The 18,306-nt window shown below is 43.1% G+C and overlaps 2 protein-coding genes across 2 annotated transcripts; one reads left to right on the top strand and one right to left on the bottom strand.

Annotated features, from left to right (window-relative positions):
- Positions 1-1,442: 1,442 nt before the first annotated feature.
- LOC134434907 (cytochrome b-c1 complex subunit 2, mitochondrial) lies at positions 1,443-15,166 on the bottom strand. Its single transcript, XM_063183573.1, has 14 exons — positions 15,046-15,166; positions 13,328-13,432; positions 12,966-13,115; positions 12,813-12,877; positions 12,629-12,685; positions 12,235-12,359; positions 11,678-11,775; positions 11,396-11,453; positions 11,138-11,233; positions 9,508-9,707; positions 8,706-8,786; positions 7,527-7,603; positions 5,089-5,242; positions 1,443-1,762 (listed from the first exon to the last, which is right to left on the bottom strand). Exons 1-14 carry the CDS (start codon positions 15,076-15,078, stop codon positions 1,679-1,681), a joined length of 1,383 nt encoding a protein of 460 aa, XP_063039643.1. The 5' UTR covers positions 15,079-15,166; the 3' UTR covers positions 1,443-1,678.
- A 465-nt stretch (positions 15,167-15,631) lies between these two features.
- LOC134434916 (NHP2-like protein 1) lies at positions 15,632-18,173 on the top strand. The gene is made up of 3 exons (XM_063183584.1): positions 15,632-15,860; positions 16,907-17,027; positions 17,605-18,173. The coding sequence occupies exons 1-3, from the start codon at positions 15,858-15,860 to the stop codon at positions 17,865-17,867; spliced, it is 387 nt and encodes a 128-aa protein (XP_063039654.1). The 5' UTR covers positions 15,632-15,857; the 3' UTR covers positions 17,868-18,173.
- The last annotated feature ends 133 nt before the right edge of the window (positions 18,174-18,306 follow it).

Raw genomic sequence — 18,306 nt, 5'->3', positions numbered from 1 at the left:
TGCCTTTAACACTATTCAGCCACTTCTGTTAAGAGACAAGCTACTGCAAATGGGAGTGGGAACAGGGCTTGTTACCTGGATTACTGACTATCTCACAGAAAGGCCCCAGTTTGTCAGACTGGGTAACTTAACATCAGAGACTGTGATCAGTAGCACTAGAGCTCCACAAGGAACGGTGCTCTCCCCGGTTTTGTTCACCCTATACACCACTGACTTTAGCTACAATTCTGTGACCTGCCACATGCAGAAATTCTCAGATGACACTGCCATTGTTGGATGTATTAAAGATGGGCAGGTGGGGGAGTACAGGGGACTGGTAGAGAACTTTGTTAGATGGTGTAGGACCAATCAGTTGCAGTTGAACACCACCAAAACAAAGGAAATGGTGGTTGATTTCCGGCGAACAACCCCATCCCTCGTGCCTGTCTCTATTGAGGGGGAGACAGTGGAGACAGTCTGCACCTACAAATATCTGGGGGTACATCTTGATAATAAACTGGACTGGTCAGTTAATTCACATGCAGTCTACAAGAAAGGACAGAGCAGGCTTTACTTTCTGAGGAAGCTTAAATCATTTAACGTCTGCAACAGACTCCTCCAGATGTTTTACCAGTCTGTCATGGCTAGTGTACTTTCTTATGCTGTGGCATGCTGGGGCGGGAGCATTAGGAGGAGGGATGCTGGACGTCTGGACAAGCTAGTGAGGAAAGCAGGCTCTGTTGTTGGTACAGAACTGGAGGCTCTTAGTACCACAGCTGAAAAGAGGACATTGGGCAGATTGGACTCTATAATGGACAATGACCATCACCCCTTGCACTCAGTCTTTGCCAACCAGCGAAGTCTGTTCAGCCACAGATTCCTCGCCATTCCCTGCAAGACTGACAGGCTGCGTAAGTCCTTTGTCCCCAGGGCCATCCACCTATTTAACTCAACAACTCAGAACAACACAATGAAAGAGATTGTTATTGGTGACTGGACTGCATAACCCCCCCCCCCCCCCGCCATGCCCCCCTTCCATCCCCCTCCCACCCCTCCTTCAACAATCAGTAACAACTATTGCAATGATAAACTTTTTTATATCTGAATGTTTAATGTGAAATAATCTATTTATTTATTTTTGTATGTATGCTACTAGACACCTAAATTTCCTTCGGGATCAATAAATGTTACTCTACTCTACTCTACTCTACTCTACAGCATTGCATCGCTAAATGAGCTACATAGTTTTCCATAGCACCGGTAAGTAGTGCGTTATGTTGTTTTAGTGTTGAGCTGTTTACTGTTACTTTAGATATCTGTGAGTGAATATATGGGATTTCTGTTTTCTAATCACAAATTTGCATTAACGTATAGTGAATTTGTGGTCAAAACAAGCAGAGTAGGCTACACAGCACTCATTCTGTATTTTTATCCACTGTGCGAGCAGACAATCAGACGATCTCTGAGAATGGAATATCATAGACCATTTAATGAATTTACATCAGATATACAGTGAAACAGACATTTGCCCCTCCTCGTGGTGCTTGACTGACAGTAAAAACAAAAAACTATGGGTGGCTGGTGACAAACATTGTCAAATGCAGTTGGTAATCACTTTTTTCAGGACTATTTATATTGCGCGTTTTGTGCAGCAAGGCAAACAGCTGCCTTCATTGATTCATTAAATACAGGTGTCCGCTCATAACTCGTCCACAAATGGTGTGTTGATCAGGTGCCCGGTACTGGCCATCGTCTTCTTGCCCGATACAAATTTCTTCGCAGCCTGAAGAGGGAAAACAAAAAGATGAAATCTGATATTCACATGAATAGCCCACATCAGCTAGAACTTAATTACACTTTCTTTAACAGAAAATAAATAAATATACATGTAATTATACGTGTATTACGCCTTTTGTTTTTCTTGATTGTTTACACACAATTTCTGGTACTTGACACACAATTCTGAAGACATCTCACTCATTTACCAAATCCCTGAACAAATGCCATTGAATGTCTAACACAATTCCTTCATGTCAGTTCTAAAACATACTTTTCACAAAACACTACACACAAAGGGATTTGACCATTTTCATGAAGAGAAATCCTGGTTTTCTCATGGAAGACATGAAAATCAATTGCCATACTATGTGCACTTCCTCATCACATGGGCAAACTCCTTTCATACCATTTAGCGATCATCTCTCCTCAAGGACACATATTACCGTATTGGCCCGAATATAAGACGTGGTTTTTGTTCTAAAAATAGTACTCTAAAAAGGGGGGTCGTCTTATTTCCGCGCGCTAGAGAAAAAAGTTAAAAAAAAAAAAAATTTTTTTTTTTTTTTTTTAACTTAACCTGAATTCGGCCATTAGCCTATGCTTCACAACAATGCCACAAAACTCAATAATGGATGGGTTAAGAGATTGTTTTGTCCACATCAAATTTGCAGATGCTTGTTTCGTTATGACAGTTGCACCGCACGTCTATCAACTGTCAATGTCAACGCGATGCGGACGACAGTGCAAGGGGAAAAACAAGTCAATCGCGGCTTGTTGCTCTGCTTTTATTTGTGTTTGGTTCATCAGGAAAGCTTTGGTCGTTCTCTCTGGTCAGCCGATAACGCCACTAGAACTAAAGAAATGAAGGGTGATTTGACGAACAACCTGTAGGCTAAGTTTTGGATGCTGTCATAAGCCAATCAATGGTCATCTGTGTGCGCGACAAAGCGACGATATGCCTCGCAACGATGCAACAACACAGAATAATGGTTAGGGCAAGAGATTGTCTTGCTCATATAAAAGCACTAGGAGTTTTACCCTTGGTACGAAATGAATATCAATCGGACTTTTAATGTCAACGTGGTCCTGATAGGCAGCGCATGGGTTTCAAGTGCAATGCGTCAATCTGCCTTTGGTCACGTTCGGTTTCTACAGTCCAACGGAAAACTTTGGATGCATAAAATGAACGGCGATTTGGCGAGACGGCTACTGGTTAGATATTGCTGTCAACGAAGCATTTCGCAAAATCTGTGCATTGCACAATAGATTGCCTATCTCTACTGGACTGGTTGCCTGCCTGGCTGGCGCAGACTCTGAATGTAGGCTATGTTGCGTCGCACTTTAAACAGGCGGGCCCAGACGGCTGTAGCCTGTTACGGTGCCTATTGGCGCTTGACAGGTGAAGTGAGTAAAGAAAGGAAAAGGATATGAGTAGCCATCTGTGGTCTTATATCATGGAAATTCCATGAAAATTATATTGTGAAATTTGTTCTTTGTAAAAAGCCTCAGATTTTCCAACAAATTAAAAACTGCATTTTGAGAAAAGTTTCAAATGTGAAACAAAATTAAGTCTTCAAAAAACTTTTTTTCCCCAAAACATGAGCCTGAAAATGGGGGGTCGTCTTATAATCAGGATCGTCTTATATTCGGGCTAATACGGTACATATATTGATGAGATGCGTCAAATAAATGAATGGCCTTAAACAAAATGTAAGTATTTTACAACTGAAATATACCCTCTGTAGAAGGTGTGTGTTCAAAATATCGGTATCGAGATATATAATCACAGGCCTCTTCACAATACGTGGTGTCAGTATCGATACTCCATTTAATAGCATAAATTGACTTTTGAATGCTACACAGTAACTGCCATTCTTGATGCTTATCGCATCATGAACAGTAGACCAGCAGTTTTGTGAAGGCAGTCTCTTACATTCACTACAGTGTAACTGTTGCTCTACAGAAAAATGTAACATTCGGTCATTAATGTCTATCTTCTTAAAAATGTTTTAACAAAAAAAATGTAGGTCTAACATATCGCGCTAAGCATCACTGTATCAGGAGGATACACATGTATCGTATCGTGACCCCTGTATCGGGATGTGTATCGTATCGGGAGGTGGTTGGCGATACCCACTCCTACTCTGTAGTAAGTGGGAGTAGTGGGACACTGAACAAAATAAGGGTTACTTTATGTCATGCTGAGTAAAGCGTTTTTAATGCACATTCATGTTCAAATGGTTCGTATGAGTGTAACAAAATTGGCTTTTTAGAGGAGAGTACATCATTTCGAGACAAGATTTTCATTTTGAAGGAGACGTGAGGGGTTTTGCCTGTTGGGTGTGAGTTTTTGCATTTGTGTGTAGAGATTTCGATTTCAAGACATGATTGCAGAAATTGTTTGTAACTGTAAACTGGGCAGTATGGTAATAAACAAGATGCACTATTCATACAGCTTGCTGTGTAAAATAGTTACAGTACCCCACACTAACTAAATGCACAAATGCACTACCAAATGGCATTGATGTTAGTTAGTAGAGAATCTTTTTGTAGCTTGAGCTATGATCAGTGGTATCCATTACACATTAAAATTAGAACATCTTGTGGCAGTTGAGCAATTCCTGGGTTGCAGTTGACGTCATAGCGCTGCCACCTGGTGGTGGACTACCGCTGCTGGTGGACTACCTGGGCTTGGAGCCATTGACACCCATTCAAAAATACATTTTTTCGAACAGCCACAGAATATTTTTAATTAGACCTAAATACACACCATGTCCGTTTCCAGGGAAACAAAATGCAATCTTTAGAAAAGTAACCCCGCACTTAAAGTCAGCTACCTTCGGATTGGTAGATGCTAGGAAAATGCCGCTTTCACTTATGGAAAGCTGAGATTCTCAGCTTTTAAACAAGACCCATGGTGTGTCTTTAGGTCTGTTAGAAAAAAAATATTTTTGAATGGGTGTCAATGGCTCCAAGCCCAGGTAGTCCACCATTTCAAATTCGCGCGTGCTTCCGTGATGGGGGATGCTGACGTAACTGCAACCCAAGAATTCAAGGCCTTAATTGATATATAGTGCACTCCAACTGAGTGTTGGCGCCATGTCTTGTGTACACACGGTGTGCACTGTTTGTACTATTGTAAGCATTTTTTCCCCCTTGGTTTCCATTGATTGTGACTACATTCTATGATAATTGTGATCAGGGCATTGCTGAAAAACAAGCAAAAACTCTGAATGAGGAATCGTTAGATCACATCAACTCTGCTTCACACACTACTAGCTACACTGATTCTGTGCTGTGCAATTCCACGCCACTGGGGGCACCACTCACGTTTGCAACGTCGCTGGCCGTCACAGCGTCAATCCCCTGGAGTGCGGCGTCGGGTGTGCTGATGGCTCCGGTCGTCAATAGCTGCGCTCCCATCTCCTCAAGGAAGCCCTCTGTGGCCTCTAGGGACATGAGGTACTCCGCCTTCACCTGGTTCCTACAGGTGGGGAGAGAAACACCACAAGAGTTGATGTAGTTGGACAGTCACGAGTCGACCGGGAAAAACAGGAAGAGAAAGAGGTCCGCACACATCATGTTTGAGTTAAGGATCTCAAAAGTTACAGTGCATTCCAAGTATAAATTGCACTTCGGACTAAAATGAAAATGTAACTGCCCATTTGTTTTACTATCATTAAAACACAAAACCAAAAAACAACATCAGGGAGACATTATTTACAATATGTCTGCAGTGCATTAGTTGCAAGGCTCTAAGGCTGGAAATATTTCACTGCGTGTTGCAAATGAACATCCACATGGGTTGAGAGATGGTATTTGAAGAGCTGATGAGGAATGACCTACCAAGTCAATAAGGATAGTATTGCAGGAGACAAGTGCATGTGGAGTCACATAGACACACAATGTTGGATGTAAGCCTCCAAGTACAGCTTTTGTAATGCTTCATTAATTCACATACACTAAAAGCACTTTTCCACATCCAACCCAGATGTATTGCGTCGAGACGTGCTTACTGCCGAGCTGCGTGGTGGTGTTGTGTCTAGCTAGGGCTGTCCGCAAATAATCGACCAATCGTTGGTCGACCAAAAAAAATTCTAGTCGACCGAATCGATTGGTCGCAGCGGAGAAAAAAAACAAAAAAAAACCAGCGTCTCGTCAAAGTGCTTTCAGGACTCTTAACTTGAAGGGCGTGACAAAGGAAGACGTGTTGTTGATTTGTTTGAGAAGGATAGAAGTTATTTTGACCATGTCTGGAAGGAGCTCTAAAACATGGGATTATTTTTGAAAAGGATAATTATCAGTTTATTGCAGACGGTGTAAAAAGTGTGAAGTCGTGTCGGCACATACTCTGAAGCTCCAAAATGCTATGTTGCAACGTCATGGTGCTAAGTCGCACTTTGTTAGCTTCCATACCACTTTGCTGTACAATTGTAGGCTGGCCAACATCCAAAGAACCACCACCAGATATGAACATATTTTGGGGTGTGTGTGTGTACGTTAAGTCATTCACCGACAAACTTATCAGAATTCTGTTTGCTGCCCTGAACGGCAAGAACTCTTGTCGAGACTCCAGTCCAGCGATAAACAAAACCAGCGTGGGTCATTTAAAGGGGGAAACGCTGCGCATCATTTAAGACCATAAACAGACACTAAGCGCTTGATGGACATTCCATCAAGAACAACTATAGAGTAATGCTGCAACAAATGTCGAAATAGATGAAAAGGTATGACAGTCAACGCGGGGATATTGATTCTGCCCTCCAGTTGGGCTACTGCTTTCAGGCAGCGAGCGTCATCTCTACCATAGGCAGTTTGTTTCCATCACCGAATATTAATTTTAATTCGTTTTCTATTTGTGTTTTACAGGCTAAAACTATGTGAATTCGAACTTCGAATTTTCATTAGGCCTAGTAGGGCTATCTGGGTCAAAATGCGATGTGTTAAAAAAAAAAAAAAAAATAATAAATTTTTTCAAAAAGTTTTTTTTTTTTGGGGGGGGAGCGCGATTAATCGATTAGTCGGAGTAAATGACGACCTTTGGTCGACCAACAAAATCCTTGGTCGTGGACAGCCCTAGTTGTGTCAGCCTGGTTTGTGTTTCCATTACAAACTGCTACTCGGAACAAACCTTGGATGTGCTGCTGTGAAATAGGCTACAAATAGTTTGTGACATATATAGTTTAATTTTTCGCTTCAACTGAAATATCAAAATAAATGCTATTTTGAGTTGGTAGCCGCCATTTTGTTTACCGATTGAATTGTCGCGGGGGAGCTGACGCACAGCATTCTGGGTAGTTGGCAGTCAGTGACAGTACCCATTCAGCTCAGAACACTCGGGCAAAAAACAAACAAACAAAAAAAAACAAAAAAAAGGTCTGATTTTCGAGCTGTGCAGTGCTACACTTGGCTTATCAAAAAGCAATTAACGGTGGCTGAGTCGTGTCATGTGGAGTTGCAATGGGCAGAAAACAGACAGTAAAAAAGCGCCTTTATATTATATTATCTCTACTCTTGAAAAGTACTAATGGTGGGCCTTTTTCACATGAAATTAGAATCCTTTAAACACTGAATATTTCAAGACAGCCGAAGTGTGTACAAGTTGCACCATGTGGCATAGGAATACACATAAAAATGCCACCGTTTTCTGCCAAAAAACAATGGTGGTAATATACTTGCTTTAGTTCAAAACTGAACGTTTCTGACATTGAGGTGAGAAAGGCCAATTGGTGTGTTGACTGGGATTAAACCCAGCATGGTGCCCTTACTTTGCCCTGGCCAGGTCCTCTGCAGAAAGTCCCCCTTCAGCAATAGCAGTCACCTGGGCCAATCCAGCCCTGATCACCTGTGGTGTACACAAAGGGGGAGACACTTCAGTCAATGCTTATACAGAGTTCCAACGTCAGACACAAAAGTCAATGACTTTCCCAGACCATAAAACAGAATTTCCATGACCTCTTGTAAAACCCAAAATATTGATTTAAAGTGATACTGTCCCATTTTTGGAAATAAGCTCATATTACACCGCCCCTTTAGTTAAATAATTGAGTTCTACCTTTCTCCTGTACTTCCTGACGTTCTCCGAGTATGGCAGTGCAAATTTTACCTCCAAGCTAGCAGTTAACATTGAGTCCTATGAGGCCAGTTAGCCACCAGCTGGTGTCATAGGACTCAATGTTAACTGCTAACATGGAGGTCAAATTTTCACGGCCATACTCAGAATGGTTGAAAGTAAAAGAGAAAGGTATAACTCAATTATTTAACTCAAGGGGAGGTGCATATTTCCAAAAATGGGACAGTATCACTTTAAGATTGTTAAGACATTTAGCTCTGTAGTCATCATCAACTGTAATAGCCAGTCTTTCAAATCATCATTTTCAGTCAACTCTCTTCTGCATTTGCCAGGCATGTTTGCCTGAACCGAGAGGTTTCTTGATGCTGCGGAAAGCATTGTAGACAAAACAAAAGCTCAATACTGTTAAAATGTCATGGTAATCTCCGTCATGATAATCCCCGTCTCTGACCGGATTTAGACCGGAAACGTCTACTCAAGATCAGGATGGGACGTGGCATTGAGTGAGCAATTTCCGATTGGTCATTTCGACCTGGAAATCCGGTGTTTTGGATGCACACCCAACAGTTGAAAATGCTTCAAACCACTATTACTGAATAGAGAGGTGTCCAATGAGTTCCTGGATGGTGTCCATTCTTACTGTATATACTTACAATCATAGGGTGCTGGCAGTGTGCTGTGGTGGTTTATAGTAGTGTGTGGTGGAGGTGGTTGACAAATGCATACATGCCATAGCACTGCTCATGCCCTGGAGTTAATCCAGTGAATGTCAGCACTCAGGGCTGTCCCTGGCACAGTTAAATAAACAGAGTGCATTGCACATGGCATAGCACTACACAATGCATATGCTCTACATGGGCAGGGCTGGGCTTACCTCAGCCGCAGCATCGTACTGAGAGACCGTGTAAATCCCAAACAGTCCAGAGTCTGAGTATGTGGCGCTGAAGGCTGTCGCCTGAAAATGAGATCAAAATAATAATCATTGTCGTCATCATGTGCACTTCAAGTGGACAAAAGTACAGTAATCAGAACACGGGGGAGATTCTACAGTCCCTCAAGATATTTCGCATGTTAATGCTGTCGGGAAAAATACTCTGAATGAACATGAACTACCACAGAAATTCAAACATTCATCCACCAAAAAAAACGTTCTATTTCTCTGGGTACCACTTGGCCACAATAGTGTTATCACATGTCAAACAATTCAGAGCGACATGACAATATGATATCCGAAAAAGTGTCATCAAGAGTACAGAAAGCACAGAAGTGGATAAAACAGCCAGCAGACAAGTCAACAGGTTTTTTTGTCATACACTGTGCAGTGCTCCAAGGGGACTTCCAATGCTAAAACACCTAGCAGCTGAGCATTTTGAAATTCTTGCCTGTGTGTGTGCATGCAGCAGAACGTTTGTAAACAAGAGAAATGCATCTCCACCAGAGAGAATCGAAAAGAGAGGTGCCAATGGCCCACTGTTTACAGATGAGACACATCCATGTCTCATCCATGAGACACATGGACAACGCCCCATGCCCCTCTAAGCAGATCGGAACCTGATTAGGCACACGTAGCAATGCATTTAAGTTGCCATATCTCTATATACACAATCTCTGTCTCTACTCTCTTTCTCTCCGCAATCTGAAGTGTTGACGGCTGTTTGGCCTGGCTCTGCACTCACGTCGAAGGGTTGCGTGGTGGCCTTGGCAATGCCCTGGCTGAGCTTGCTGCAGATGTTGGCGCCCCTCTTGACGTGTGGCCCCGCCCCCAGCGCCCGCTGCAGCAGGCTGAAGGCGTTGGCCTCCGCAGAGCCCATCGGCGCCGCCTCGCTCGCCACCAGCGCGTGCACCAGCCCGTCCGCCGACTGCACCCGCAGCTCACCTGCCACCCAGGACATAGGAGAGATAGGCAAGGTAAGGTAAGCTCATTTGTACCCGAAGGTAGATTTGTTTGCAGGTAAAAGTAGTAAAAGCTTAACACAAAACAACACACTGACGTCAATAAAGTTCAAGTAAAAGCTTGCACACACACACAACACAATACGAATGACACGGTAACAAAACGAAAACAAAGACAAAACCCCCCGCCAAAAAAAACAGAAAATGACAAGCAGACACTAGCTCCAGACGAAGATAAAGAGAAAAGTATATAAATAAATAGACAGAAAGACAGACACTGGTGCCAGTCAGCCTACACAAAATAAGATAAGATCTTCATTCACATGCTGGCTCACTCACACGCACACACACACACACACACACACACACAGATGCAACACAAGTGAATCTTCAATGCATGCATCCTCCGTCCAAAGAATGCATCAAAACAGACTACACCTGCATTTCACCTGTCACAGAGGACAGAAGACAGACTTCAGCGCCAGTTGGCTTATGTGTCCAAGTGCTCATGATTAATTGCTCGCCCTTTGACATACACCCATAGACACACACTACTCAAGCCCTTTCATCACCCTACTTAGGAAAAACAAGCATACACGTATAAAAAGTATACTTACTAACCAATGACCTAAATACAGCGAATAGGGCAAAAAAATAAATGGCTTAAGTGCATAACAATTGAGCCAGGCTGTCTGTTGCCAACTAAAGCCTCTCCACTCTTTCATTTCACGCATTCCACAATTCCAGTACATGCACCACTTAACAGCAACAATCTGTTAAGTCAACAATAAAGTGGAAGTCTAACGTGGAGTGAGTGATCAGGGAAGAGAAAATCAAAACGATGTCTTTAAGTGGTAACGGCAAAGTACACTGCGGTTGTGGTCATTCAACAACCAATCCAGTCACACAATTGTCTGGAAGAAAGCATGACTCAGTCCGCATCCCCGTACAGGAGAGCACTGAGTCGGCAACAAATGCAGATTTGCAAGACATGTTGGACAGACAGGAGCTAAGACAGCGGTTGTGCAAGAGCCAGCTTTGAAAAAACCTTCTAGTAGCTGTGGAGGACTGGACGGTGCCAGAGTCCATTCCCACAACGGTTCCGTTCTGAACTAAGTGTTTCTCTGTGAACCACTTGTTTTCACACCGGGCTCTGAACTTGCCGCACATGACTTGTGTGTTACTCGGATGAACCTGCTGACATCCACGTTGTCACGGTTCACAGAGAAAAACGACAGATTTTTTGGTTTGCATAGCGAGCCAACTTTCCAGTTCTCTCCGAGTACTCGGACGTGAACACGCTGTCCGGTTCGAGATTGTGTGCAGGAACGGGCACAGGCACGGTTCTCAGTCAGCCTGAACGCGCCCTCCAAGAGTACCTCTACAGTACAAAGCTTTGAAAAGTCCTCTTACCTCCGCGGTACACAGCTTTGGCCCCGGGTACACCTGCTCCTGCACGGACGTGCAGATACTGCTCACCCAGCTGCCTCAGTATGGAATGCTTCACACCTGCGCACACACACACACAATAAGCACTTCTACAACTGGGTGTGCGCGAACTTCAGGGGTTCAGTGTGTCAGCCCTAGGTAAATGGTGGACAGTAGATGTATTTACATCATAATTAGTTCTTCAGAATACAGCATATTTCGTAAACAAAAACTGTTACTTACCAACTCCAACAATAGCCATTCTTCCGCTGGTGTAATTATTCGCCACAAAGGACAACAGCTGATAAAAAAACAACAACAAAAATAACGGGTACATAAATGAACACTCACTTGGAATGGAAAGGTAGATGCAAAAGATGGTCAGATTGCTTTGAAACAAACATGGCCAAAAAAAGAGCCACAACAGCCAGCATTCTCTGCAATCTATTCTAACAATATTAAGGCTGAAACAAAAAGGACTTGGTTTCATGCTTGTAAACAAAGCATCAAGGCCACTTTCTTTACCTGCTCAGACTTGATATTGCCCTCGTTGAAATCTGGGCAGTACAACGAGTTTGCCAGGGCGTTTTTGTAGGCAGCTTCATGAAGTTTCTCAATAACACCTATACAAACCACAAGGAGAAAACAGATAACCCTGATTAGGCATTCTGGGAGAATGTCAGCACTAGTATCAACAGCATCTATCATTCTGTCAACATGGGGGAAGGATGGCATTACATTTTATCCTTGCTGACAGACTTAAAAAGTGGAAAAGGCACACTCACACCATTGCCTAATGATTCACAGTTCTTAACTGGGTGCTGAATCCCACATAGAACCACTGACTTGTATCATTGCATGAAACAGATGAATGAAGGAAGCGAAGGACAGCAATTTCAGATCTGTCTGTTTATTTGCCTACAACCGTTTCGGGCAGAGCCCTTCTTCAGCGTCTAATGGCGGATTCAATCACCATTACACGCTGAAGAAAGGCTCTGCCCGAAATGTTTGTGGGCGAATAAGCAAAGACAAAATCTGAAGAGTGCCGTCCTTCGCTTCCTTTATTCATTGCTGACACTTACCAATTTGTGGGCACTCCTTTGCCAAGGCCTTGTCGATCTTGATTCTAGGAGTGAGATCTGAGATTTCCCATGGCCTAAACTCAGGTTCAGTGATGACGTGGGCCAGGTACTCCACAACTGTGTGACTGCCAGGGTCATCAGGGAAACGCAAGAAAGTTATGACAATGTTACTGTGTTTCCTCCCTTAAAAATTACATTAATACAATTACATTGTTTCTCATGCAGGTGCTATGCTTATGACTTACACTCACATTTTACAAAGTGTTAGAAATAGACACTGGTAAATAAGGACAGCGTTTCCCCCCCCCAAATAATATCTAATCTGATCTGACTATCACTACAGAAATGTTTAGACTTAGAAACCTTTATACCCAGGAAAAAGCAAGAAACTCACAAGTCGTCTCTCAGGAATTCGGCTGAGTAAACCATGTGCTCTTTTGATGATGTTATACTGCAAGAAACAAACCCACACTTAGCTCATGAATGCAGTTCTTAATAACAAGAACAACAACAGAAACAAAAAAAGTCTTCACATGCTTACACCAAAGGTCATAAGAGGACAACAATGGCAAAGTCACCTGAGAGAGGCTCCTACAGCTTCAACACTCCGGCAGATCTTAAAGGCTGATGCCCCTTTTGTAGTCTGCACAGAAAAAGCAGCAAGGAATGATTTAGGGAAATGACCAATAATGGCCCGACACGCACAGATGCGTTTTGTGTGCAAATCTTACCAGGTTTCCAGCTAACCGCAGCACATGTGTGAGTCCTACATTGTCAGGCGTCTCGTACCGACTGCCGGCTTTAACAAACACTCCGATCTTGGAGGTGGGAGAGTAGTTTTCAAGGGAGGCGACCAGCATACCGCTGGGTAGCTTGGACACCTGAGGAAAGAGAGCAAGGAAGTCATCATGAGGGTGCTCTGAAGCCGGACTGGCCACCGTCAGGAACAGTTAGTGCCACACAATGCAACACAACACTCCACTACAAGGAATGTATAATGATTCACCACAGTGTAAATCCAATATGAGCACCACTTTAGATACAGGTTTTAAATGTTTATTTTGATAAACATTGAAGGTGCTTAGGAGCTTACCTGGACATCCTGTGGCTGGAAGACTGGCTTTACTGGTACTTTGCGGGGATTCACGGGCAGTGGGTCGATCAGCGAGCCGCTTCTGGAAGCTGCATAACATCGTTTCTGTTAAGAATATAAAATACAGAGAAAAACTAGACTCAGAAATCCAGAGTGGAGCCTCCGACATGACAGAGTATCTTCAAATGGACAAGAGCGGTCAAGCATATCTACCAAGGTGTTGGCACCAGGGGGCAGGAGCTAGTCTACGTGTTGCTGCTATCTTTGGTTTCACTACTATGACCTCACATGACCTATCACTTTACCTTGTGTTGACTTGGAGGCAATGGCACGGAAGGGGAGAATGGAACATAGATGACAAAAACATGCGTTTATGGCTTGCAGCACAACTGTTTTTTGAAGAATAATGTTTGATTTCTAATCGGCTTTGACAAATCAAATGCTCCATGTCTATTATCATATTATAACGAGAATTCTAGGTCGATCAAAATGCAGGCCCGTCTGAAAACCCTTCAAGTCAACCTTTCATTACCAATTTGCGACATGAGCATTACATCATTATGACCATAGCAACTTTATAACCAAAGAAAAACTTGAGCAAATAAAAACAAAGACATCCAATTAACTAACCTAACTCCATTTCTCTATCACCATACCACACACAAAGAGCTGCTTAACTAAAGGCAATGTTGGCTTTGAATCAATGTGACAAGTGGCATGACAGCAAGCCAGTAAGTTTGACCAGTTTTTAAATAGAACTAATAATAACTAGCACTACGAGTTGCTCACTGAAGTGACAGAGCTAGTTTGTGAGGGCATACAGACTGAGACTCCCAACGGAGTTCGCTCCCGGACGTGCGGTCCCCGGTGTTTCTATCACTCCCGGACTTGCGGTCCCCACCCGATTATATTTCACGTATTATCATATACTGCCACATACAAGCAATTTAGGTTTAGGTTTAGGGTTAGGGTTAGGGTTAGGGTTAGGGTTAAGGTTAGGGTTAGGTTTAGGGTTAGGGTTAAGGTTAAGGTTAGGGTTAGAAACAAAAAACTAACATCAACAAGATAACTGGCTCCGTAATATGGCGGTGGTACCGTTAGTCTGGCTAGTGGGAGCGAGATGAAATGGGAGTGTAATGAGATGGGAGCGTGAATCTGGGAATCTTTGTGAGGTGGAGCTAACCACACACAACCCAGAGGGACATTTCCCTGCTCAGCTCCCAGGACACATCGGCAAGATGAGTTCCTTCAAACTCGAATGAATATATCCACTGACATATTGGCTGGCAATGTTATGTCACATTTTCAGTTTATACCAAAGATCAAACGTCATATCAAGAGTGACCTTCAAAGACACCGCAACATTAGCAAGCTATGCTACAGCTGTTGCTAGGAAAACCGCCACCAAACCTCGCTAAGGTTCTCCTTTTGGGGACTATTTTGATTGTCATTCCTTGTGTCACCAAATGTGTAGTATTCTGCCTTTATACGCTAGCAAAACTTCACAGTCACATATTTAGCCACATCGGATACATACACATCATACCCATCTGAAGGAGGCCAGGTTACACTAGGAACCGGTTAGCAAAGGTTCTAGCGACGTTCATTTAAATCTAGTTAGCTCGCTAACTACACCACTCTTTCACAATCGTATTGTTATCAGAACCATACACCAAACCACGCACAAGCTGAATCAGTAAATCGTTTACAAAACTCACAGAAAGCTGATTTAAGGGTCTGATTCCTTTCATGACTGTTTCTCTCCTTCAGTCGAGTGGGAAAAGGCAGATATGGCTGACCTGGCGTCCTACCCCGGACTCCACGGAAGCGGCAACCAATCCAAGCACTTGCACGAGCCAAAGATGGTCATGAGTCACCTTAGAGCTCTACAATAAAGTGTTCTTGGAAAGTCGCCCCTCTAACAATTAGACTAGGTGAAAGTGCATCAGGTAAGTGTAATGATGCATGTGTGTACCATTACCATGGTCATAGTTATAATAACTGAATATTCAACTCTGGTTGTGATTTACATTTAGAAACTATGACACATGAGTTTCTCTCACTTCATTCCACACAAATATGAACCACAGATATCTGATGTTTATGATCTGAATGGTCATATGGAATATGCCAATACTACAACTGAGATGACTGTGCTGTAAAGTACACCAAGGAACAGTTGCAAAAAGATTGCTTTTTGGATTTACAATATGGATCTAGGAAAATCACAGCCGGTTAACATAACCCTCTCTGGGAAAATGCAGTGCTTTTAATTTGATACATACTTTGGCGCAAGTTTATGACATTCCATTTGGGCACGCCTCCGCGTCCGCCGGTCTTGCCTGTATGATTCAGAAACGCACCGTCAAACTCATTGAAAAGTAGTGGTCTGTGTGCGCTGTGTATCACTTTTGTCTCTTATTATTTACACCCAGGCTCGTTCGAGCTGCTTAAAAACAAAACTTTGTCCTCCGTGAAGCACTCGCCGAGAGGACCACTTATCAAACGAAGCTCATAGAAGTCTGGGAAAATGGTAAGCCATGCATCATTGCTAAATTAGCTCTTGCTAACTACCAAATTAGTATCTAATGCAGGCCCTGTGGATTTTGTTTACGCATGTATCCAGCACAATAACTCCTGTTTATGCTTAAGGATGATGGAGGAGTCGTCACCGGTGTACAGTAAATGCCAAATCTCAACATGACTTAGGTTCTGAAGGGTTCTTCTAAGTTACCCCGACCCCACGTGTTGCCAGCAACTGTGCTACCACGCATCATTCTGTTGTGCTCTAAGGCAACTTCTGGCATTTCTCAATTTACAGAAGTTATTTACATTGGACTTTGCACAAGTTTTTGTTGTAGGGTTGGTTGATGGCGTATGGGGGGGGATATCTTGATCAATATCTTATGACCACTGATCATAAATCTGCTGTTGCTTCTGCCGCTGTGTCGTGTGTGTGTGTGTGTGTTCTCCAGCGCTGGGAGATATAGCCTGTTTAGTTTAACTGCTCGTTGGAGACTGGTCAAACGACATTTCAAACTTCTGTACGGACTCTTACATATATTTTTTGAGACTTAAGTACATTTGATTAGAATGGCACTCGTAGTTTGAGTGTCTGGATTGAATATGGGTAATTACTGTAACTAGCTATGTCAATTCTGACCAAGTGTTAAATATAAGAGCCCCATTTTGATTTGACTACATGGTTAATCTGTGTTTTAATAATGAATTAGCCTTACATAAACTTAAGTTTGTCAGTCATTTATCCTACTTCCCAACTGCTTAGTTGGATAGACAGCAATGATAAGACCAGCAGTCAATAGGAGCCAGTTATTATTTTTCATCTAGCATTACTGTGAGCTTTAGCTCTACCTTCCCCAGGAGGTCAGAAATTATAGCAGGGTGCATGGGAAGGGGAAACTCTTCCATGTGCTAAGTGTCTGTAATGTTCGAGGCTCATCTGCATTCATTTATTATTAATGAACAATTAATCACCTATCCCCTACTGTGATACGAGCAGGCTTGCCATGTCTGTACTGTGGATAATGATGTCAACATTCTGACATGTTTGTTTTATAGACCGAGGCAGATGTGAATCCCAAAGCCTACCCACTGGCTGATGCGACGTTGAGCAAAACTATCCTGGATCTTGTGCAACAAGCATCTAACTACAAGCAGCTGCGCAAGGGTGCCAATGAAGGTAAGATGTTGATTTTTACTCTGGGTACTGTGTGATGGAGTGACCATCACTAGAGTTGTGGGTGTGTTCTGACTGTCACGCCAACAAGCCTGGCTCTTTGGTGTAGCGGTCAGTTTGAGCCCCAGTTTACTACCCCAAAAGGTCCGGGTTTGAGTCCCGGCTGGGCAACTCTGCTCCCCTTCGCTCCATACAGGGATTGATAAAGTAGCTCTCCAACAAGTGGAGTGGCCATCACTAGGGTTGTGGGTGTGCTCTGACTGTTGCCGTTTGGGTCTTTGGTGTAGCTGTCTGAGCCCCACTTAAGTACTGTACCCTAGAAGGTCTGTTTTTGAGTCCCGGCGGGGCAACTGTATTCCCTTCGCTGCTGGAAGATATTGATTTTTACAATGGGCACTGGGATTCATTAATTAACTCCAATGTGTTTAGAACTGACAAGCCTGAGGCAGCGCCATGGGTTTACTCATCTGATATTATTTGGGGGTTTTCCGTTGTCTGATCTGATTACTGCGGGTGTTGTAATCCCTGTATCTAAGTATTAGCAATAAACGAACCTTCGACACTTTCTTTCCACACACAGCCACCAAAACTCTGAACCGAGGGATCTCAGAGTTCATCGTGATGGCAGCAGATGCGGAACCCCTGGAGATCATCCTCCATCTGCCACTGCTGTGTGAGGACAAGAACGTCCCGTATGTGTTTGTGCGCTCCAAGCAAGCTCTGGGTCGGGCCTGCGGCGTGTCCCGACCAGTCATTGCGACATCGGTCACAATTAAAGAAGGCTCGCAGCTCAAGCCACAGATTCAGACTGTGCAGATGTCCATTGAGAGACTGCTGGTTTAAAATGTCATTTTATGTTTTGAATTATTGTGCCATTTTTAGTTATCTCTTAACCGTGGACCTACGAGGCAACACAGTTCAAAAATATCAGTGTACTCAGCTGCGTGGCAGAGCATTTCACCAGTCATTTAAAGTTAAGGCTGTGTTTGTCTGTGACCAGATTTTTTCTTAAAGCTATTTTTGTTTCTCATTTACTGTGCTGAGAGAGCTTGGCTAACAGAAATTGTTACACTGTGTGTACTGACTTGACGAATGTGTAATTTCATGTACACCTAAATCATGAAATTCATTAAATGATTTTCCAAAATATGCAACAGATTGGAAATCAATTTAAGGTCATGTATTGTTTGAGGTATGTATGCATTAATTTCATACATGATTTGGCTTGTGTCCTTGAGTGTTAGTCAATGTATGTCTGGTTGTACAACCCATGGCAAAAAGT

Source organism: Engraulis encrasicolus, chromosome 2 (genome assembly GCF_034702125.1).
Source record: "Engraulis encrasicolus isolate BLACKSEA-1 chromosome 2, IST_EnEncr_1.0, whole genome shotgun sequence".
NCBI classification, from domain to species: domain Eukaryota; kingdom Metazoa; phylum Chordata; class Actinopteri; order Clupeiformes; family Engraulidae; genus Engraulis; species Engraulis encrasicolus.
Note: the sequence above shows the minus strand (reverse complement) of the source record. Positions and strands in the feature narration are given on the sequence as shown.

Coding starts and splice junctions, on each gene's coding strand:
- LOC134434916 (XM_063183584.1), top strand. Junction 17,028..17,604: donor GCGCAAGGGTGCCAATGAAG/GTAAGATGTTGA, acceptor TTCCACACACAG/CCACCAAAACTCTGAACCGA.
- LOC134434907 (XM_063183573.1), bottom strand. CDS start 15,078: ATGAAAGGAATCAGACCCTTAAATCAGCTTTCT. Junction 13,433..15,045: donor GACCCTTAAATCAGCTTTCT/GTGAGTTTTGTA, acceptor TATTCTTAACAG/AAACGATGTTATGCAGCTTC. Junction 8,787..9,507: donor CCACCACGCAACCCTTCGAC/GTGAGTGCAGAG, acceptor TCTCATTTTCAG/GCGACAGCCTTCAGCGCCAC.